Source organism: Struthio camelus, chromosome 2 (genome assembly GCF_040807025.1).
Source record: "Struthio camelus isolate bStrCam1 chromosome 2, bStrCam1.hap1, whole genome shotgun sequence".
Taxonomy (NCBI): Eukaryota; Metazoa; Chordata; class Aves; order Struthioniformes; family Struthionidae; genus Struthio; species Struthio camelus.
The window spans coordinates 11889762-11913609 of NC_090943.1; the positions used below are offsets into that span (position 1 = coordinate 11889762).

General features: G+C 35.0%; 1 protein-coding gene across 3 annotated transcripts in view; it reads left to right on the forward strand.

The window, feature by feature from the left end:
• DYNC2I1 (dynein 2 intermediate chain 1) overlaps positions 1-23848 on the forward strand; it is a 37671-nt gene that overhangs the window by 10265 nt on the left and 3558 nt on the right. For 2 of the 3 annotated variants that reach the window (XM_009683937.2, XM_068934291.1), the window contains exons 2-19: positions 99-152; positions 1459-1879; positions 2539-2591; positions 3214-3540; positions 5302-5369; positions 7181-7238; positions 8655-8732; positions 9898-10099; positions 11950-12052; positions 15023-15152; positions 15509-15620; positions 15990-16084; positions 16410-16539; positions 17448-17620; positions 17900-18062; positions 20966-21079; positions 21553-21614; positions 22649-22700. In XM_009683937.2, the coding sequence (XP_009682232.2) occupies positions 1636-1879; positions 2539-2591; positions 3214-3540; positions 5302-5369; positions 7181-7238; positions 8655-8732; positions 9898-10099; positions 11950-12052; positions 15023-15152; positions 15509-15620; positions 15990-16084; positions 16410-16539; positions 17448-17620; positions 17900-18062; positions 20966-21079; positions 21553-21614; positions 22649-22700 (2164 nt within the window). In that variant the 5' untranslated portion in view covers positions 99-152; positions 1459-1635. The remainder of the gene's footprint in view (positions 1-98; positions 153-1458; positions 1880-2538; positions 2592-3213; positions 3541-5301; positions 5370-7180; positions 7239-8654; positions 8733-9897; positions 10100-11949; positions 12053-15022; positions 15153-15508; positions 15621-15989; positions 16085-16409; positions 16540-17447; positions 17621-17899; positions 18063-20965; positions 21080-21552; positions 21615-22648; positions 22701-23848) is intronic. The other variant, XM_068934292.1, reaches the window with a different exon arrangement.

The following is a 23848-nucleotide window of genomic DNA, read 5'->3' on the forward strand; positions in this document are numbered from 1 at the left end:
ATACGTTGATCCTCTTCTCAGAAAAACTATTTGTCAAGTGATTTATTTCTCACTGCAAATTCATTCTTCAGTCACTTTCTATCTTTCTGTTCTTCTAGAGAAGAACCAAAGAAGATACTTGGAAATCAGAAGAACTTAAGAAGCATCTTAGGGTAATTTTATGTTATTTTTGTTAATTTTGATAGTGAGTTATCTTAAAGCAGTGGAATTTATTGAGAGGCTAATCTGAGAGGGTTGACTGGTGGTACCCTAGACACTTCCAAAACTGACACTGTCGGTATTCAAAGATGCAGATTTAATATATAGCTATTAACTGCCTTGCCGCAGCTGACTGTTCTGGAATCTGTCTAATCCAAGTATATCCAGCGACTGGCCCACTCTGGACCTTGTCCAGCTACGCAGCTCAGTATAAAGTTAATATACAGATTTCTTAATTAGGTTGATGGAAAAAATACCACTGTATTGGTGATCACATAGCACACCATGGGGTCTGATTTGCTGGCAGCCCAAATCCATGTTACAGCTCCCCTTTTTATAGACTTACTCAGTTTCCTATACCTGTACGGTGTATTGCTATATTTGTTAGCATCCTCTATCATGTTTGCCATGCACTTTTAACCTGGCTAATTGTTACCTATTTGCCAAATTTGCATGCAGGCTCCAGTCAGTCACACCACCATATATTCATTTTATGCTATGTAGTTTTACATGCTATTTTCCAATATGCGTATTTTCCTTTCTGCATCTTGTGCAGATCTTCATTACTCCTTTGATAAACTGCAGACATCCTGCTTGTTCATCTGTTTTCTAGATTTTTATGAATTAGTCTCTAAAGCTCCCTGTTATTTTACTGGCAGTGCTACAAGATAAGTACTTCATATTTTTAGGCTTTCAATAACATTTTCCCTGTTCTGCTTCCACGTAGGCTAAACCAAAAAATCAGAGTTGAAAAGTTCTGGTTTCAACAGAAGTAATGTGGTTGGGCTTTCATTTCTGTGAAACAGATGGCTGAAGTTTAATTCGCTTTACTGAATGGGTATAATCGAAAAAGAAAGTCCTGTTTTATTCTTCATTAGACAAATAGCCAAGGTTGTGGATGTAGTGAAATCAGTGGGAGTTTTGCTCTTTGCTTCAGGAGGATTCAAATGAGAGACTACTCTTATGACTTAGAATTATAATAGTACCAGCCTGAATGGATCTACACCAAAATTTTATTTTCCAATTTTTATATGCTGTATTCTGCTTCCTGTTCAAGTAAAAGCTAATCTATTCTAAAGGCAACTGGAGGACGCTAAACAGAATGCACAATTGCACAGTACATTTTTTTTTCCCAAATACATTGAAATTGCAGCTTATGAACCTCACTTCATAGTTAATAGTTCAGTATCTTTTCACATAAATATACTATATCAAAATAGCTTACTGAATTATAATAAGAGATTGTTTTTTATACTTCAGGCATTACAGTCAGATAGTCAAAATGAAGACAAAAAGCACCGAGAAAAGAATCTGCAAAGGGAGAAGGATGTTCGTGACACAGATGCTCATAAATATGAACACAAAGACAGAGGGAATAGCAAAGAAAGAACAAGAGAAAGAGAGAGATTTAAATCTAGTGAAAGAGACAGGGATAAGATGAGAGAGAAAGAAAAGGGAAAAGAACACCACAGAGAGAGCTACAAGGATAAGGTTCGAGAATCAAGTTTGGAGAAGAAAAGGTACAGCGTAAGAAAACATAAAGACCAGGAAAATGAGAGGGAACAAGATAAAAAGCATAAAAGGCATGAGGTGAAGCAAATACATATGCAAAATAATCTGAAATCATTTGAAGGAAGAGATAAAGAACATCACAGCGGAAGAGAAAGCAGCCATCACTTTGGTAAGTTGCTTTGCATTGTGGTTATACTTTGAAATATTTCATTTGCTATTTAAACAGAAATATTCTGAAGCCATATCCCATTTATACAGAGAACATAAAGACAAGCGAGTTGGAGTACCTCCTGAAACATATCTTTAGATAATCTCATGGTAACCTCGTTTTATTTTAGTGCTTTTATGCATTTTTGTTGCTGGTTTTTCTGCTCCTGAAGGGGCAGTGAGGTTCACAGTTTTTGTTGAGCATTTGTCTTGAAGAGTACTAAGTACCTTCCTGCCCAGATATTCTCTACTGAGTGATCTGTTTGAATCCCAAGTGAAGTTGAAGGGTAACTGTTGATGTTAATAACATGTATCGCTACTCCTATCATTACACAAAGCAATTGAGAGCACGGAGATCCTTCAGGAAAGAAACAAGAATAATCTGTTTTAGAAAGTGAATTTCAGTTGAATATTATTTTATTATTAGTTTTCAGTAAATCCAGACCCTAGAAAAATGCTAAATTTGAACTGTATCTTTATTGAATGAGATTCAAGGCAGAATTCTTATGATAGAAAGTCAATGCCACTGAAGTTTTTTTTTTCCTACGTGCTCATTAGTTAGTTGTATAGAGTTTGATTGATAATAAAAATTGTTTATTAATTTATACAAATATTTTCTAGAAGAAGAGAAAACAAGAGGTGAAAGGCGAGAAAGAAGACATTCAGGAAGGAAGGTAAAGGAAGGAAAAGGAATGAAATGTTTCCTAAAGGAAGATAAAATTGTAAAAATAATGAAGAAATTCCATCAGGCTTCAGTTCCCAAGTAATCTAAGAGATACACTAAGGTTCTTACAAGTGTACAAAAGACATGACAACAAAATATGTTTAAGTCATTATATTTCAAGCAGATACTTTCACTCCTATTTTTTTAATAAAATTTGCATAGCAAACAGATGCTTTATTTTTGTACAGCTTTGTCAAAATTTTCCATCTGTTATTTATGCCTTTGGTGGAAAGGTATTTGTAAGTATACGTCATGTTTTGTGATAGAGTGCCTATTAAACAAAGAATTAAATTTGCCTAAAGAATACCAAATCCAAAGAATTTTCTATAGTAAAGTATGCAGTGTTCCAGAGGACGTGCCAGAATCTTGTGTGATACTGCAATTTGAAACTTGCTTCACCATCGTATGTGGGGGGAAAAAAAAAAAAAAAACACGTGTGGAAGATCTATGTTGGCAGATAGTTTAGGAACCTAGCAAATCTATCCATTTTTGACCATTGAATGGTGGAATTCTAAGATAAAACAATCCTGGAGAACTTTCTAACTCTATAATTTTTTTTTCTCTTGTTCCAGGATAATGATACCAAAAATAGCACTGGCAAATATTTAGTATACAAAGTTGAAGAAGGTGAACATGGGCACAAGTTACAGAAAGATGAAGAGACAGCTAAAGAGAGAGAAAGGAGACACAGAGAAAAAAAAGAGCGTTCTGTTAGGCCAGGAAAAGAGAGTCTTCCAAAAGAGGGAAGTCATAGACTGTTTGAAAAGGAAGATGAAGGAAAACGTAAATCGAAAAGATCTAAAGAGGGATCTTCCCATGGAGACGGAGAAAGACAACCAGCAGAAACTAATGAAAGAGTAAAAAGTGAAGAAAGTGAAAGAAAGAAGTGTGATCTTAGGGTTAGTTCTCGTAAGACTTAAAAGCAATACCTAATAACTTACTATAGCTGTTAATGTGTGGTTATACATTGATAAGGTAAACAATCAAAGTATTAGGATTGTAATTCAACATTTTCTGAAGTTTTAGACTGACATGGTAGATTGAAATGCTGCATCTTCATTTAAGTATCCTAACCCAGAGCTGATTCCACCCATGAAATCTTGATTAGAAACTTGTCTATGTGTTAGAAACATCTTTTTCACTAAGTTCTCTATTGCTATGACTTTAAAATTTTTACTAACATTCTGAAGTGGAGATTAAGCTAGGGGTCCATACAAATGCATTGACTGTTTTTATAGGAAAATTACACTTTTAATAAGAGCTAAGTTTAATGTTGCCTGTAATGGGAGCTTAGGTGTCTACTTATGAGTTAGACATCCGAGTAGCCTTATGTTTATGGTTTTTCCCTCTGCTTCTGAAAGGGTAGGGTATCTTTCATGTTTCTAATACAAAGCATGATGTTGTATCTTAGAGATTTAATCAAAACCTTGAAATATTTACTGTTTTTGTAATACAAGTTATGTGTTCTAGAAGAATGAGAGAAGAAATATATAACTCCCAGTATCTGTGATTAGTGTTATGAAACAGAATCATTCAGGTGGTCTAGGATAGTTTCTTCTGCAGACTAAAGAGTGAAGATACGCAAGCTTCTCAAAGAAAAGGTTAGAAATATATTTTCTAGTGAAATACTAAGTGTACTCAATGTAGGCATCCGCTACAAGTGATTCCCGCAACTAACTTTTTGCAACAGAATTTGAAAGACTAACAGCAGCTTGCTTCAAGGTTTATCGTCCTTGGAAATTTACTGAAGTTGCTGTTCTAGAACGTGTGCATCTTTGTTGCTGCTTTTTTTTTGCAGAATTCCATTTCTTTTTCTGATGTTTGTGGATAGGGAAAAGCAATTTTGTCTCGAACCACCAACTGAGTACATTTCCAAACTTAGATAAACCTTCACATTCTAGAATTTTAGAGTCAAATCCTATCTTGTGGATTAAAAGTACCTGAGACTTGTTGTCTGTCACTGGGACCAACATGTGGTGGATGTTGCAGTCCATGCTGTTAAAATCCCTTTTATTCTCTGAAACAGGCAGGTCACATCTAGATGCCTACTGAGCCCTCAGTCACTGACCCCTGCCAGTTTTTTAGCCATACCTGGGAATGATTTGGGAAAGTCCTCTTGGCCTGGAACAAAACTAGGCCAATTATTGGGCTAACAATTTAAGCGTGGATAAGCAGTTTCCAGGGGGCCCACAGTATTTTTTGACCGTTGTTACTAGATAATAATGTGATGGTATCTTATAAATCAGCCAGATTTTACTCTGGTTCCTAAGCGTTGTAAGGGTTCAGTTAAATAAAGGAAAATATTCAAGATTCCTTCTCTCCCTTCCTTTCGGGAATGCAGTGTAAAAGGGGACATAGCCAAACTTCAGTCCGAAGTATTTTATATTTTCAGAAGAAGCTCATGTGGCGTATCTGTTATTGGTATTTACTTTCTTTGCTTACCATAGCTGTTTTGGTAGGTGATTGTTCTGGTGTTAGTTCATACACAGAACTTCCTCTTATAAGCAGTGACTCATACAAAATAGCACAGTATTTGTCAATGAAATAAATTAATACCTTAGAAACCTCCTACTGTTTAATGTCACTACCGCTAATATATGTTCCTACACACATTTTCTCCCACCATTTCTGACACATGACTATTGTGACTTCTTTTACAGAGCAGTGGGTACAAAAAACAGGAGAGAAGTCAACAGCAAGAAGAGGAAACAAGTCGTCAGCATATAAGGTACATTCAGACATTTGAAGTAAACGTATGCTAAATAATATCAGTTAATAAAGAAGATTCAGTCAGCAGCAAATCATTTAGCAGCAGTATTTGACCAGCAGTAATAAGCCTGCAGTAGTACCTTTCTCCATAGGCATGTGTACATTATTATAGCTATTTTTAAAAAATTATATTTTGTTTCTCAGATGGTTTGTTTGTTTGTTTATAGATTATTTGTTTATAATATATGTATTCTTAGTCTAGTTACTTCTTTTTTTTTTTCCCCTCCTCCTGGATAGTAAGAGGCATTTTTTGCAGTCCTTGCAGAATATTGGTATCTTAATCCAGGCACTTAGTCTGGAAGACAGAGGCACATACAGGGGCAGAAGTTTTGCGTCTGCTACCTGAAAATCCGCAGTGTATTCATGTGGACGCTTACGAGGCCCATGATGAACAATGTAGGACACTGTTACCTTGTTGACTTTAATTTGAATATCCCTAATTAGCTGCTACTGTGGTTGGTACCTAAAGTATTAAGTATGTGTGTATCTAGCAACTTTGCTGTTGCACATAAATGGAAAAGGTCCAGGTCATCCTAAGCGGGACGAGTAACATTTCAGGATGATGTTTCCAAGCTTTTCTCATGGTATATGTAAAATTTCTTAGAGAAGTTCTGTTTGTGTTCTAGTTGTCTTAGTATTCCTTAATGCTTTAGACATGTCAAATTCGTATGCAACTTTCTGAAGTATAACTCTAGATACGTTGTCGATCAGAGTTCTTGTTCCCAAGTCCTAATTTAGCTTCCTAGCAAAATAGGATGACGTACTAGCCTTTGATGAAACTGATAGAGATAGTGAGGTCATGACCACTGTCTGCTAAGTACACCTACTGTTCCTTAGGCATTGAACAAATAATATTCAGTTTGTTATTGTGTGTGTATATGCAGAAAAAAATGGAATATTTCAGAATACATCTATTGGGGTGCTTCCTAGCAGCAGCACTCAACTGTCAGGCAGTGACAACTGCAGAGTTGTATTTTGTAGCGGTTGCTGATGAGGCATTGTGGGAGAGCCATTGCTTGTGCATAGATGGGAAAGAGAAAGATTTAGCTATTTCTGAATGGCAAGGAAGGCAATAGGGCTTATTGGAATGTCCCAAAACCTGGGTTTAGCCTCAAGTTGATGTTAATATTGAATTGTTTTGATTTGCTTTGTGAGGATCCAGCCAAATTTTTACTTTTATTGTTCCCTTTTTTATGTTTGTCAGTCCCTCCAGCAGTATATACGAACGCTTTCTTGCTTAAGAATTCAGAACATTATTTTCTTGAAGTCCTATTCTCTGCTTATGAAATCAAATAGATTGTTAGAGAGCAGAGCTGGCTTTTGATTTTTCTCCCTCTCTGAGCCTGATTGTACTGTCCTCATAAGTAAAACCCGTGAACGAAGAACCAGGATTGAGTGTCAGTCTGTGATGTACAGCTTTAGAGCATGTTACACCGACCCAATCTTCATCTTCAGTTGGCTGCAGATATTAATAAAACTAGTAGATGGGTGGCATTAGTAGTTTTTCCTACTCAATTTTTCTAAAATTTTGATGCAACGACAGGCATTATATTATGTTTTTTGCAGTTCTTAGCTGATTAGTCACTTTGCTGCTTGATTATCATTTCATTTCATAGACAGAGGTTCTATAAATGTATTTGGAGAAATATTTCAGTTTGGAATGGTTCAACTCTTTTTTTTCCTTTTCAGGAGGAATGAGCTGTTTTTTTCCAAACACAGTGCTTTCTTCTGAGTTAACCAATGAAAAATGATGTTCTGTTTTTTTAATAGGAGTGTAAAAGATAGAGGAAAAAACAGTGGAAAAGAAAAAAAGGACACAAGACAAGTGGTAAAACTATTTAGCTTTGGATTTTAGAATATATATTGTTTTTCTTGGGCTTAATAATAATTACAGTATGCAGTTCATCATAATGCAGTTCTAAGGTATGATAATATTTATGTATACTGGTGTCTTAACCTCACTTCCAGGATACAGCATTGGAAAATGGATGTTTTGTGTATAAATTTGCGAACCGTTTAATGTATTCCACTTTATTTTAGTATCATCTACACTTGAAAAAATAGTTCTCAATAAGTGGGAAGAGTTTAGACTGTTGTATAACAAATCATCTACATATATTTACAGTAAATCATTTCTTTTCTTTCTATAAACAGCTGACAGAGGCAAATAACATGTGGTGTAAGCTAAGTAAAACGCAGTTAGTAGTGTAATTCATATATGCCTCTTAAAACAGTTACCATAAGAAAAAGGAAAGTGTTTTTATATATCGAAATGGACAGGTTTGCAGACAGACCCAAGTTTTCAGCAAGTCTGTAGTACAAGGTGTATGGGCCTGCGTTTATCTGGACCAGCTGCGTAGACACAGCTTAGCTTTACCATACAGTGCTTTAAAATATTTTATCGTATTTTGAACAGTTTGTTCAAAGCGTGTTCTAAAACATGTACAATTTGATGATTAGATTTAGAAATCTCCTCATAATTTCTGAGATGTCTCTGTTATTATTCCTTCCGTACTGGCTTTTAGCTTATAGAAAACATGTATATCTGCCCTGGACTTAATTTTGCTGAGCTTTTTGAGTCAGATTCTTTATTCCTCTCATTTTTCTAGCAGCTGACTCTTTGATCCAATTTCCATTAATTTTTCTTAAACATGGGTGGCCTGAGTCAAACACAGTATTGAATGTGAATTGTCATCAGTGCCTTGTGTAATGCATGGCATAAATGCTTCTGTTTCTGAAAGAAATAGCTTTCCAATGTATTCTTAGATTTGGCCTGCACAACTCTTACCACTGTGCTGAACAGTCGTGCTGGATGAACTAATGTAGTCAGATTGTTCTCTTCCTCTAACTTCTAAAAATCTTGATCCTCCAAAAAGTAGAACAGTCTTATGTTCTTGTGTACAATAGGTTTCATGAAGTGGTAACTATTGAAATCATAGGCAACACAGCATTTTCTTTTCCCCCAGTAAAAATACTTTTGGAAAAGCAGTTGGTGTTTCCAAGATAGGTTTGAGCTATATTTTGTCATCTTATGTTATTATTTTATATTGATAATTATCACTTATTAGTGTATGTTTATCTGTATTTCTAAACTAAATTTTTTGCATATTTCTGAGAAATATATTTGCTTGAAATGTGTGGAAATTGAGAAGAACAATTCATTTTTCATTATTTAAGATTTTGCAGATAAAGATTGAATTTTTGATCAGATCATATAATGGCTTCGTCTGTTTTACTCTTTTAGGAAATAAAAGATACCAACATTTATAATTCAGATGCAGAATTTGATAACTTCTCAACAAATTATGAAGATGATTTTGAAGTAAGTATAAGCATAAAATTGTCCTTTTGAAATAATTTATTATGTTCAATGAAATAAAAACATAGGATGTTACTTTTTTTTTTTATGCTTTTTTTGATAAGTGGTCTTAATTTGGCTTTTGTTTACAACACTAGGTGATGCGTAACTAAAATGTTATGTAGAAACTCTCCTGTATACATTTACTTAGACTTCCTTGGGAACCAACTTTAGCTATTCAGTCCAAGTCTTCATAAGATCCTTTTTCTGTATTTCTGGATTTCAATTACTTAAATGCTTTTCTGGAAGAAAAGTTAAATAATCTGTAGCACATTATCAGTTTTGGGAGGAAAAAAGACCTCATTCTTTCCTTTTGTAAAAATATCGTAGAAGAAGATACTGACGCACGACTCTCTTGTGAATTTGTTTAATTGAACTCTCTTATCTTCTAGCTCTGTTTTATTTACCTTCAAGTTAATTTAAGATAGAAGAGTGTGCTGAATGAGCTTTCATTGCTACCTGAACCAACCACATTGTGATCTTTGTTCAGCCAGGGTAGAATTCATCTCCGCTTACCTTAGATGCAATGTTCCCAGTTGAGTTAGTCACTGTAGTATCCCTTTGCACTCAGTGAAGAGAAATAAGCACTTTTAAGGTTTGTTCAATCACTTATTTTAGATGATTACTTTAGCAGGAGATGAATTGTCTTAGCTATGCTCCAAAGAATTATCAAAGTATATGCCTAAGTATGGACTTGCAACCAGATATTTTAGAAGCTAGATAAATTGAGCCTGCAGTAGAAAGGCAGCTTAAATCCAGACTAGCAGATAAACAACTTTATTTGTCTGTGACTCACGCTACTGACCACTATCGTTTTCTTTCTTTAAAAAAATGCATATAATTCTTATTTTAGGATATTTAAAAAAAATGGATTTTTGGAATGCAGTGAAAAGCAACGCTGTGGGATTGTCTTTTCTTGATTAAAATTACCACAGATTTAAAGAATACTTTTTTTCCTCTATATGAAATGGTTGTTTTTAAAAGCTTTTCAGTCAGAGGGTTTGTAGCCATCTGTATGAGAATTTTATTTTTATGGGGAATACATTTCATAATGTCTTTAAAACATCTCGAAGAATACAAGTTCTGTAAATCATGTTTATTACTTGTTAAAAGTCTGCTATTTTTAAAGGATTATGAAGATGATTTTGTTGATGATGATGAGGAGGACAACAGTGGTGAAGAAAGAAATGCAGAAGAAAAACTAAGAGAGATTTCTATTTCCAAAACATCAGAAATTGAAGAAATTCAAAGAGCAATTAATGCAGAAAATGATAGAATTTTTACTTCCCTGCCAAAGAAAACCAGAAATGAAAAAAAGGAACCAATTGTGGGTATGTGGCTAGGCAGCAGTCTTTTTTATTAGATGTATGAATAACACGTACAACTTATAAGGAAACAGGCTACTTTTTCTAAAAGTCTGCCTTAAGGCAAAAATCTGGTGCTCTGAATGAGTCACTTTAGGTTGTGGGTAAGCACTGTAACTTTCACAAAGCTGAAGAATGAATCAGAGGCATTACTAATCATTTAAAAGGTGAAGTATAAGACTTTACAGATTAACATTTAATATCTCTTATTTTGGGAAAGAGGAAGGTGGGGGAGTCTGGATTTTGAAAGGTGGAGGAGTGCTAAAACAGTTTGGGTCTTCCTGTGATATGGATTGGCCTTTTTCTTTGAAGTATGATTGCAGCCTCAGCTGTGGTCAGGAAGGTGAGAAAAGTACAGATACTGTTTAAATTTTTAGTTCTGTGTTACTTTTAAAATGCTATGTTACTTTTTTTTTTTTCTTTTTTTCCTGAAAAGTGACTATAACTTTGTGGTTTTATATTCAGTGGATCTGACTTCTATGTGTGCCAGTTCTACCCGTTTCCCTAACTACAGCCCTGATTCCCCTTTGCACAATCCACTCGTTTGAATGACAGTACAGGATCACCGTGCAAAAGAATTTTACACAGCTTTTTACTCTACACACTCACTGTACAAAGTACAGCAGAACTCAGTTGCGGATGGATGCATCGAGTTTCTGTAAATCTTTACAGCATCAGTAGAATTTTTAGTCGAGTTGTGGTTGCAGGGTCTTTGGAATTTAACTTGACTTTCAGTTTTCTGGTTGTTACGGTGTACTGAATAGGCTTTATTTGGCTTTTTAAAAGCATTGTTATGAAAGTGTGTCTCCCAAGTAAGGAGGGAACAATTTTTAAATATTTTTGTGTAAGAACCAATGTACTGTAATATGGATTTCTTCTTACTGAAAGTTTAGGCATTTCTTGTTTTATTTTTCTAATAAACAATGTAGAACCCATAACAGAGTCTAATAAACAATCTCAATCTACTGAGCAATATAGAATTCTAATATAAAAGCAGATTTTTAAATTGTGTATTACAGTGTTTATTGCTTTTTTGTAAATTACACATCCATCTCTTTTGACAAAGTTGTCTTCCATTTAAGCTAAAACGGTTATTGACCATTCTGGTAGTAATTTTTAGAAGTTCAAAAGCACTTTACAAGTATTATCTAAAGAAGGCAGTCTTCCTCTGAGGAAGTTAAGCATAGTCTGTTCTGGCTGGGACTTAGCTATTAAAATCAGTTGGTTGCAGCCTAGCCAGGGCAGGATGTAAAATCAAGATGACATGAGGCATTGTAGCCAGTCCACTAGCTAATACTTTTAAAACAAGTTTTCAATGTTTTGCTTATTCATCCAAGGATATTAGTTTCTTTTCTGTTGATAAGGTTCTCTATACAGGAATTGGTCACTACAGCTAATAGAAGTGTAGCATGCACCACCTTGTGTTAATCTAGGTGAATGTGATCTGGTTTTAAAATTGCTCATGCAGTAGTTTACCATATGCAGGGAAAGAAGGGACTCCCTAATGACAGAAAAAATGGCTGGTAGTTTTAAGAATGAAGAAGCACTTTCTGGATCAAAGTCTCCAAACGAAAAATTGCAGTGGTCACTTATCTTGAATTGACTGATAAAGGAGCGTAAGAGGAAAAGCCTGGCTTATTAGTAAAGTTAAGAAGCTTATTGTGTTGATACCATGCTAGAGGTTTTGTAATATGCAAACTAGTAACATTTAGTAGCTGTGTGGTAATGAATCTGTTGCTTTTTATACTCGCTGCTTTACATTTTAATGTGGTATAAAGTGTGAATTGTAACACTAACAACATTTTATAATATCACAGAAAGGCAATATCTTCCTGCCAGAAGCTCTTTTTGTGGAATATTCATGGATTTTGAAATGGCAAACCAACGACAAAGTAGCCAAAGCATGGCTTGTAAGCAAAAGTAAGTGTCTTTTAAATTATCCACACAAAATGGCTTCTCATTAGGTGAGATACCTTTTCATAATATTTAAAAGCTGCAAGTTTATAACTTCACGTATTTCAAAGTCAAGTATTTTGTAACCTAACAGTAATTAGTTTTTTAAGTAAATATAGCTTACAGGCTTTGCTGTATGTGAGTTTTATAATAGAAATATATCTGTACATCTGTTTATGCATATCATTTTATTACAGAATGAGTTGCCCATGTGGTCATGTCTCTATAGGATTCTTCAATCACTTAATTAGATCTTTACTTCTAGTAATGAATAGTAAGCCTTTTAGCTACTCTTAGAGCTTTGCACAACTGTAATTTCTTGAAATAATCAAGACTCTGTATGGTACATACTGCTGCCAAAATAGCATACTGCATTTTGGGAATAGCACCAGTTGGTGTAAAAACATGTTATTACTTATCTAAAACTGATCTAGATTTGAGACATCTAAGACAGCTTCATGTTAAAGAATCAAATTGATAACTGTTGGTAGTGGAGCTTACCAGGAGCTACAGATTTAGATGATTTATGTGAAGCTCAATATATATCTCCAATTTTCTGTTACGTCAATTGGGCACACAAAGCAAGAATAGTAAGTTTTACTGATAATACTAGATTCCATTGCTTTGTGTGTACATTAGTGGCTGTTGGTCACATAAGAGAGATTTTATTGACTAAGCAGTGTAATTCATCTTACCTAAATTTATATACTTAAATTTTGTGCGAGGTCGTCTCTCTAGACAGTGGAAAGAGATGAGGAACTTCAGGAAGGCATCTCCCTGAAGAATTGGCTTCTAAAATGCTTGTCGCTCCCTACTGATTATGGAGGGAGTCTGGACAAATAGTTTAGATAAATAGCTTTAGAAAAGTAAAATTCAGTCAAAGGAATCCACCCATCAGATCTAATTCAAATGCTTTCATACAAATATATATAGCCTGCATAGATAACTAGCTATGTGTATAACTTTGTTTACATACTGACTATGTATATAGCCTGTCAGGATAACTAACGTTTTCATAGAGAATAAAAGTTTAGGGAAATTTAGGGCTACAATAATACATTGCTACCAGTAGATAAACTGAAAGCATTTTGTAGATGAATAATGACACTTTGGAATATTGTCAGTATTAACATTGAGGCTAATTAGTTTAATTTAGTCTGAATATTTCATTAAGATTTGTAGCTAGGAAGTAACTTTCGTGAGTTTGAATTATATCTCAGCATTCCTTGTCCACAAGGATTGTGAAGAGTTGGAGTAGTAGGAAGTAGAGATAGAAATAAAAAACGTGGATAAGAAAATATCATAGAGGTCTGTAAGTTTTTTTTGTTTGTTTGTTTGTTTTGTTTTTTAATGTGAAATTGCCCTCATACATAAAAGAAAATGCAACCTAAAATGTCAGAGGTGCAATGCCAGCTTCTGTTGCTCTGGTCTGTTCCCCTTCCAAAGACTGTCCTGCTAAGAGGAAATTGTAACCCAAATATGCATCGGGAAGACTTTTTGGGTATGGAATTATACATACTCATAGCCATTTGTATATTGTATTTATAGTAAGTGTACATTTAAAAAAAAGAAAAACCTGGAAGTGAAATAGAAAAAGGGAAAAGACGACAACAGTTTTCCTATTGTCCAGAAATCTGTGCTACAGCAGCAGAGTGGAATTAACATGTAAACAGACATCTGTATCCAGTTACGCAGTTAACTCTTAAATAATATCTCAACAGTGTTACGGCATTAAACTAGACAGATCATCTTGTAAAATGTGACAAGACTGATACCTCTGCAGTTATCCACACATTATCATACAGTGAGGCAGTAGAAATCTCACTCTAGTTGATGATGACAAGTAATGTCACATAAATGTTTTTAGCATGTTGTCAGAGCAAGATGCAATATATGAAGATGGTCTTAATCTCCAATTAATAGTCTAAATGTAGTTTTATTTGTGGGAAAAGATGAAAAAATTAAGAGTTGGGGTTGGCAAAAATTAAAAGGAATGAGGCAAGTTGGATCAGGGAAGCCATAAATAAGTAAGGCAGGTAAGTTAATTTTTGTCATTCCAGCAATGTAATTTAGGAAAATGGAAAGATTTGGTAGCTCATAGAACAAAGAGATTCAGGTATCTTACAAAGTGTGTGATGTGACAAGCTTGTTCTAAACAAAAGAAAAATAGAGGTGGAAAAATGCATACATCTGACCTGTACACCTATCCTGACTACGCATTTTCATACAGTTTAGCTTAAGGCCGCTAGTCCAATAATTGATGGCTTTTGGAGGGCTACCGTTTGGGGAAGAGGTCAGTATTCATGTCCATAGGTCATCAACCAACAATAAATGTATTTCATATATATACTTAAAATATATATTAGGATTACTGTGATTTTGATTTGTTTTCCTGTTGAAGGTAAAGAGGTGCAAGTTAAGGCAGTTTATTACCACTGGAGGTAGCTTAGGAGGTCATTCAAAACAGATTTGAATAAGACTAACAAAAACAGGCCTACTATAGTTCATCCTTCTGAAGTATGTGCACCTATAGTTGTACATACGTATAAAGTGATTTCAGGAGTATTAGCCATCATCCTAATTGCAGGAAGAATTTAATGTTCATCTGTTATCTCACAGAACAGCTTTTGAGTAGTGGAGCGAGATGTTCCCAGGCTTCTGAAAATTTGGGCTTGCGTGTATAATAAACCATGTAATTTCCCCGTTTTCAAATATGATCATTATCTCTGTCACATTAAATGAGAACTCAGCAGTATTATATGTATTTGTTTTGATATATATTTATCTATGAATTAACTTTGATGCAGTTTCAGTTCACATCAATCAAGGTATTGTTAAATCTGTAGTACTGTGCAATATCAGGTCGTTTTTCTTTTAGAATGCCACATACTTAGTCTTAACTGTTTTTGTATTTCTCTTTTGTAATACATTTTAAAGAAAACGGAGTTCAGAACTTCTCCAACTAATTGATCTGGACTTCTCAGTTAGTTTTTCATTATTGGATTTGCCTCCTGTAAATGAGTACGACATGTATATCAGGAATTTTGGTAAAATGAACACTAAACAGGTGGGTAATTGATTTTTAGTAATGCATAAATCCTAGAAGTGCTGATTCTTGTTTTGGAAAACAATTTTCCTTACAAAGGAAGTTCCTAAAGCTAATAGGACAGTAAAGTAATAAATGATTATTTTTCATCTCTCATCCTTAATAATCATAAAGCAGTAATATCACATCTTTTTGGCCAGACAGGCCGTATGCCTCCTTTCTCAGTTAGAAAAGAGCTGTCTCTTGTGTTCCTTCCCTAATTTATAATGGACTTTCTGTATACTTTCTGTATCAATTTAAAATGAATATTTAAGTTCTATTCAATTATGCTCTGTCATTCTTAGCTGTGTTACCCATATGTTATCTTTCTGCTTTAGGCTTATGTTCAGTGTAATGAGGATAATATTGAGAGAGACATTCAGACAGAGGAAGTTGAGACGTTGGAGAAATGGACACAGCATCCAGGAGAAAGTGCCCTTGTGTCCGGAGGTGAAGAACATTTTAGTCATGGTCATGTCTGGATGTATGCACATAGGTTTTCTCTTTTGAATACTCCTATTTTCAGGATTTGAAGTGGGGCAAGTTGTGCCAATAGCAAGCTGCTGCAGATGCTCTGAATCCCCTGATCTGATCCCAGCCCCTGATGGACAGGGAAGGAAAGAGTTCTGTCCTCCTAGACTGTTGTTTCTCTTGGCAGGAGATACGATTCCCTAACAGATCTTGTTTTTCCGTACCATCATTGCTGCTGAAGAAAAGTTGATTTCTGTCATCCTCATCGTACTTAAACGCTACATTGTTCTTGCAGCTTGACTAACTGATGCCTTTTTGAAGCTTCACATTTGGTTTTGTTTTTTGTAGGTCCTTTAAACAGCCAGGAGATGTCAGTGAATAGTGCTCTATCACCTAAAATTGATTCACAAAGATTAGCAAATTTTCTCCGGTCTGCTTGCCAGGTACACTTACGAACTTAATTCCTTTGTGAGTTGTGAGCATAAATATACGGTATGGTAGATCACTTACAGTACTACTTCTGAATAATTTAAATAAATGACTTAAATAATACTCATTATCGGTAAGATTGATCTCTCTGCAAAGGAATGGAACCAGAGCTCTGCAAATTTTAGAGCTCTATTAAGTCCTGCTTGCAAAGATATAAAAGTAGCAAGAGAGTGGGTAAAATTTTACCAAATTCATCCATATGCTTTTGAAAGCTACAGATAGCATAGCTGAAAGATAAGGTGACCTTTTCATTTCTGTAAATGTAATTTTGTTTGAAAGGTGATTGCTGTTTTGCTAGAGGAGGATCGAGTTGCAACACAACCCAGGTGGAAGCTAAGATCTCGACAAACGAGTCTATCTATTAGTGACAGCTGTTTCCAGTTAAATACTAACCAGCCATTCCTCCATGGTAAGGGAACTTTATTATACACCTTTTAGTAGGCAGTGAGAACTCTTCTTCCTTGTGCAAAGTGCCAGGCTCTTTATTGTGACTGAATTGCAAACGGTTTGTATCAGAATATAAAGATAATGTGAAGCTCACTTCTTTTTATTCGTCTAATCTTGCTGTAACTCTGTGCAGATTGGTTTCACGCAGGGAATATCAGAGCGTAGTTGCCATAGAGCCAAAAATATAGCCGGTGATCAGCGTGACATAGGGGTCATAGGCGAATTTTCTTGAACTGTTGTTGAAGGCCCATGCCAAAGGATATCACGTCATTTAGGCTCTTTTTGCTGGCAGTAGGTCCCAAGTTACAAATAAAGCAAGCTTACTGAACTGGGAGAATATAGCCTGATATATTTGAACAGCAGCTATATTTTCCCTATATAAAGAGTAAAAGTTCAAATGAAAAAAAAATGAAAACTAAAACACCCATAATTAGGAGTGAGAAAACCTATCACAGCATGATAAACATGCATTTTCTAGCATGAGCACATATGATGAAGCAGAAGAATGCATAGGTTGATTCTATAGTCTGGCCTGTGCTGTCTGTTTCCTGTTTGAGACTTAGCTTAATTTTCAGTATATATACTTACATCAGATCAGGTTCTTTGATTGACCTGCTTATGCCCAGAATTCTGTTAACTTCCTGACTCTGTTCCTTTTTGCTTCCTACTTCCTTTCAGTTTTTTGGACTCCTTGTTCAGTTCCTCCCCTTTTCTGGTATAGCATCAAAAGCAACCCACTGTTAATAGATGTTTTCTTCCTAATTGTACCTTAGCTTCTTTGACTGTTGCCATAGCAGCTTATTATTATTTTTCATTTACAGTGAGTTTTCCTTTTCTTCTTTTTTTTTTTTTTGTGTGTGTGTGATTTAGAGCGAAAAATATCTTGCCTGTATGTCTCTCAAATTCAGAGGCAGATGCTACTTTCTGCTCATGGATTACCTGAGAACGTAGGTGTTACTTTACTGAACAGAAAGAGCCTCATATGTGTCTGGAACATCTGGCAGCCTTCCAGTCCACAGAAAGTTTTAATATGTGACTCAGAGGTATGGTTTAAAAACACTGTGTAGTTGCCTATTGCATGAATGACTTTATTATGTCTATTTTGTTTTTCTGTCTTGCTGCAAGTGGTATCATCTTTTAAAAAAAGCACATTTGACCCTAATGAGCAAAACCCTACAATCATGTATTTATTTTCTCTAACAGTAGAACTTTATGATGGTCATGTTTTTTGTATGCCTACAAAGAGCAAACGTATTTCAAGTTATCAAATTATCAGTCTGTTTCTTGATTTTTAATGGTGTAAATTTTTGCTGCCTTAATAGGTGCAAAGTTGTTGCGTTAGTCCCAGTAAAACAACGTTAGTGTTCGCTGGAACAGTTGATGGTTCGTTGTTGGTGTGGGATCTTCGCGAGGACTCAAGAATGCACCCTCAAATGACGTTCGGTGGAACTGATTGGGCATTTAGAGTTCCAACATTTTCCACTGGTTAGTACCTGCATGTTTTAATTTGTCGTTTTATAGGAAATAACTGTCCACTACAAATTCTGTGAAGAACTTTGTCTCTCAACAGTCTTATTTAGCCACATCAGAGATTGTATTTAGTCTAGTAGAAGTTACCTATCAGTAATGGCTGTAAAGGAATGTAAGCCAGTGTGAAAATATACACCAAGCAATGAGAATAGAGAGGTGGATCAGATGCAGACTCTAAGGAGCATTTTAATACTAAAATGGACTACTCAGCTATGACCTCATCTGAAATCATTAGTGTAATCAATTTGCATCATGTTATCTGCCTTAATATAATTTACATTTCGGTTTAATCTACATCTAACTCCACTTATTAAAATTGAGGGATTTCTTAAAAATTGAAGTAATTTAAGACAGTAAAACTCATAGTTTTTCAAAAGTCTTTTAGACATTCGATTCAGTTTGCAAATTATGCCACCTAAATCTAGGTTTCTCTGTGTAACTGTATGCATATGAGATACGTATCTAAATGCTTACATATATAAGCTCTCTTAGAATCAGTGGAGTGCAACTCTGTGGGATCTAGGGAGCTATTCAGCTCGACCTAATGTAAATATCTGTAAATGATTAGCTGAACTGATTGTATTGTTAGATTTAGTGCACTGTAAAGATCTTAGAAAACTAGCTCATATAGAGGCACCTATTGGAGTTCTTCACATTGAATGTCATCCTTACACGTTTCTGAAAATCCAGCCTATGTAGCTATCAGTTCTGGATTCTATCCAGATACTCTAGAATTTGAGTTAGGATTGTGCTCGTTTATTGCTCATTAATCTATCAATTATTATAGCAATGTAAAATTTTAGGAATTTCTCATATTTTTATTACATCTACAAGTGTCTTTTTATGATACTGTAAGCTCAGGGTACACGAATAGTTCTGGGGAATCACATAATTGTAAGCAAGTAGTATATAAGCTAATAATTGTACATCAAACTAGCAGCTAAGGTTAGATAGGAAGGCCAGGTGTCAGAGGTGGTCTGGATAACAGAGTAAGCTGAATTCTCATTTCCATAGATTTAGTCTTTTGTTGAAGGAATTCTGAAGCTGTGTCCACGCTTTGAGGCCTAAGAGCTGTCTGGTTCAGTATCTCTAGAAATGTCTGAGTTGCATGTTGGAAGCAAGATCTGGGCATGCGCTTTCCTCTCATCTTGCTTGCCACATGAGCAAGACCTCTAGCGTTTGAACCAGTTGGGAGTCATAGCATGTTTCTTCCAGGTTCCTAATGGTAGAGGAGTAGAGCAACAAAAATAATGTGGTATTCGTTCCATAGTATTCCATAGTTTAGAGATGGCCTAAATCAGTGTTGCATATGTTTTGGGAAGCCAGAAGAAAGTTTACTTTTCAAAAGTGCTTTTGGGTGACCTACTTCCACTTTCATCTTTTTACATTTTCTTGACATTGTGTTTCTTCCTTTGTTCTATACTTCTGTTCTGTTAGTGTATGATCAAAATAACGTAGACTCTTGTAAACTTTCTTGTAATCTGTAGGCGACAAATGCAAAAGTTACAGAAGTTCATTTAGGGAATATAAATGACATACTAGGAGATCCAAGCCAAAGTACTTGATTCTGCAGTTGAACTGGTGCATCAGAGCCTTACAGTTTTATGAATCTGATGGAAGTCAGTTAGGTCTTTATGCCTACTACCAAGGTGTGTCCATGCAAATTTATCTAGACGAGTGAGTCATTAATCTCAGAGCAGTTCTAAGTGTATGTAGGTGTATGTTAAGAGATCAGTAATAAGATGCACGTTCCATCAGTTTGACCCTTGATTTATCTCAATCTCAAGTGTAAATTGGTGCCATTCTGGCTGGCAGTGTGTTGCATCCCAGAGTGAAAAATAACCCATAGCAATTGTTCATTTGTAGTTTTATTTTTGCAAAATGAGTCCTCCTTTATTTATTTTTCCTTCTTTTGAGCGGGAGCTACCACTTGATGTATACTGAGATATTAGTCTTAAAAAAAAAAAAAAAAAACAAACAAACAAACCAAAAAACCCACAAAACCTCCTCTTCTTCCTAAGCATATCTAATTGAAGTAGGCATAAAATATATATTGCAGTAGGAATACAATATATTTTAGTTGGTTGTTAATAGTGTTTTTTTGTTTTTTTTTTTAAGTAGATTTAAGACTTTTGGTCTTACGTTAATAGTGTGCCAGTAGTCAAATGTGTAGGATGCCAATATTCAAATAGGTGTATATGGTTTCATCTAATTGCTTATATAAGCAAACAGATTTTCATGCTGCGTTCTTAGGAAGCCTTATAGCGTTAGTCTTAAATGGGGATAGGTTCGATGTACAGAGCAAGTCTAGAAATCAAGAGGATCTGACAAAGAATACATATTGAAATTGCTGTAAATACACATTTATTCTAAAAGCTTATCAAAGGGTAAATACAGATTTTCTTACAGTGAACTATTTGTTTAAGGGTAATTTCTACTAAATAATGCTTTGGAAGAGTCGCATTCTCTCAATATTGTCTTCCCTATTTAGCAAATATTTATTGTTGCTTATGGAGCTTGAAATTAACATAGTTCTCTTTATGGGGAAACCAAGAAACAGGAGATTTTAATGAAATGTCGGATTGCATCACATAAGCGATGCAGCAGCAATGTGAAAAATGAAAAGTAAAAAAGAATAGTGAAACACTGATTTACCTAGTAGTTTTTCTGTTCATTTAGGAAACATTTCACACTATGGTATTTGAGACTTTTACAAAGTAATTATTTATGAAGTTTGTTATTTGCCGTTCTTTCTTTGTAGTCACCATACTCCTATAAGCCAAAAAATGATTAGGGTTTTGTTGTTATTTTTGTTGAAAATAATATAGTGCTTACCTTTTAATTATTGTTAATTACAGATGGTATTCTGAACTCAGTAAACCACACCTCTCCTATACTAGCAGTGGAACCTGTCTTAACTTCTCTCTACGCTGAGCAGAATTATGGGCTCTCAAGCCTCTCTTATCAGGAGGGTATGTAAACTGCTCTTTAAAGGATCAATGCATGTAATTCTTTAGGTATCTTGTAAAGAAGTATATCCTAGCCAGATTCCAATTTGTAATTGCATTCTGCCTTTTAAGTTCTCTGTAGTACCAACTGCATGCAACATCCATGTTAATTTTCTGGTTTCGTTTTCATGTAATGTTTGTTCAGTGTGGCTTTACCACAAATGTGGGTACGTGCTTGTTATCATCTCTATTTTCAAGACCATGTTTTATTTGTCCATGCTAAAACAAGTTATCAGCCAAAAGCTCCGTTTGGAGATGGTCTCGGTGCTTCCGTAATATCCAAAAAAAACCCTATCTAAATCAGTGGAGCAAGTGGTTTATGTCTGATAGCACAAAAAATATATGACTGTACTTGGCAGTTCTTCCTGTGCTCTTTGCCTAAATTTTCTTATGACCAACCATATAACCAATATAAATTGTTACTCTTCCTGCCATAGAAATGTCAGACTGTCCATTTCAGATAGCCTCAATGGATGAAAATGGAATCCTCAATATGTGGGTGAGTAATACATTTATGAAAAAAGAGAGAGTATCAAATGTTGTAATAATAATATACTTCTTCACGTATAGCAACACGCATTTGCGTTTTCTTAGGAGAATTGCCTCCCTGAAAAGTACAGTAACACCACTGGAATTCTTGTCAAAATCTTTGACCCTCCTTCCTAATGCCAGGATGTTAAAATATTACACAGGTACATGAATTCATGAAGACATGTGATCAGCAGTTCTGCTTCATGGGGATATGTTCACATATTGCTATGAATTAGATAGTGAACTTTGATCTTCTTTCACCCACCTACTTTATTTTTTTTGAGTCACAGTGGTATCAGAGACTGTACTGAATGTATGTGGGAAGTCACATTAATAGTTTATATCCAATTAATGTTCAAGAGGCAAAATGGTGAAATCTATGGATAAAATTGCTCTTTCTAAAATATGAGAGGCGGGTAAGCCCCAGGTCTGTTGTTCTTTTACTCTTGCTGATATTTTTATTTCGTATCAGATGCTTTTCAGCCTTTCTCTCAGGTGGCTTTGTCCCAGGTATCCCTGGGACAAACCTACTGTTCATGTTTGAGTTGATCTTGTTTAAGGAACTGAATGGCTCAGTGGAATAATAAGAGTACAAAATATTTCTTTTGTATATGGATAGTAAAGCTCCTTAACGCTCTAAGTAACTTCAGGAGCAACAGGTTCAGGCCTAATGATCTGCTCTTTGGAGTTCTTGAAAGGATATTGAAAAGCACAGGATTTTTTTTTTCTTGCATAGATGCCAACTAGTGATTAAGTATAGGAAGTGATTTCCTATTTTCTGCCTTGTAACACTTGCAGCAGTGGATATCCAGCAGACATTTGAAGCTATTCTAGCGTTGCGTGGGATTGAGGGGGATGGATAATCTACCTGTAATCATTGTAATGTTAGAATTATCTATCTAAACATTTCTTTAGAGTTATCTCATACATTCTTACAACTAGTTAAAAACAAATTGCAGGCTGGTAAATATTTATTGTTAATGTTGAATATTGACTTTTCAGGTAGTTGTTGAACTACAAAAAGTGGATTTAGCTGGTTCACAGACTGATTTAGGTAAGTACTGTCCATTAGAGAGAATTAAGTGCATGAGTTTGGGGATTATGAAGTGACTCAGAAAGAAGGGTCACTGATGACAACAAGTAGTTCAAATGAAGGCAGAATAATTAAGGTAAAGATTCATTCTGAATAGGACATATACCTGATATTTTGGGTTATAGGTTAGGCATCATGAGTCTGGTCTTCACTACTTTCTGAATCTCATCTGCTAATCCTGTTTTGGCAGTTGCCACCACAGACAACCACATTTCTTAGAATGTCAAAGCAGTTTTCTGTGTCCCTCTGATAGCTCTTTTTCAAGGATTATGAGATTTTATGTCCTTCCGAGTCTTCCTGTTCTTTCTTTAACTCAAACCAAAGTTTTTATAATGTTTTTATTGTTGCCTGCCTCTCCATTTTGATAATTATCACGACAGTTCCCCTTTTGGAAAGGTACTTAATTTGATCTGAGACGAAAGATCCCATAAAAATGTAAAGCCCATTCATTTTGGGTTATTTGGGAATAAAGAAAAGTATATTTTTTTGTTCTTTGAACAAATTTAGGCTGACATCCTTAGCTAACTAGAAAAGGCAGTGATTAAAATGCTGATGCCTTTTAAAATGCATATACAAAAAATAAAGTGATGCTTTGTATTGTATACTAAAAGTTTTGATCGATTTTCTAATTTATAAGCTCCTATGCATTGTGTAGCTATATTAAGTTGCTAAAGCTGGGTATTTATTTCTGTGGAGAGGTACATTTCGAAATGATATGTTGGACACAACTGTACTGTTGCCAGCATGCATCTTTTCCTCTTCAGAAAGCTTTTGGGTTTTAATAATCTGAATTATTTGTTCTGAATTTGCTGTTCTTTACTAACAAATAATGTGAAGCAACATTATGGAAGCATTATTACAGTCTCTCGTTACTATAATTTACTGCCAAGGATCCAACTGACATAAATGTGCATTTTCACCATTGATTGAGTTGGGTTTTTTAGAGTAATATTGCATGATGCTATATGCATACTGCAAAAAAAAAAAAAAAAACCTTGAGTTTCTATTTGATAAGCTTTGTTTTTAAACAGCAAACATGTTTCCCTTTCTCTGTCCTCTTTCTTTGATATCTGTCAAAGATCACAAATCTTCAGATTTGAGTTCTGAAG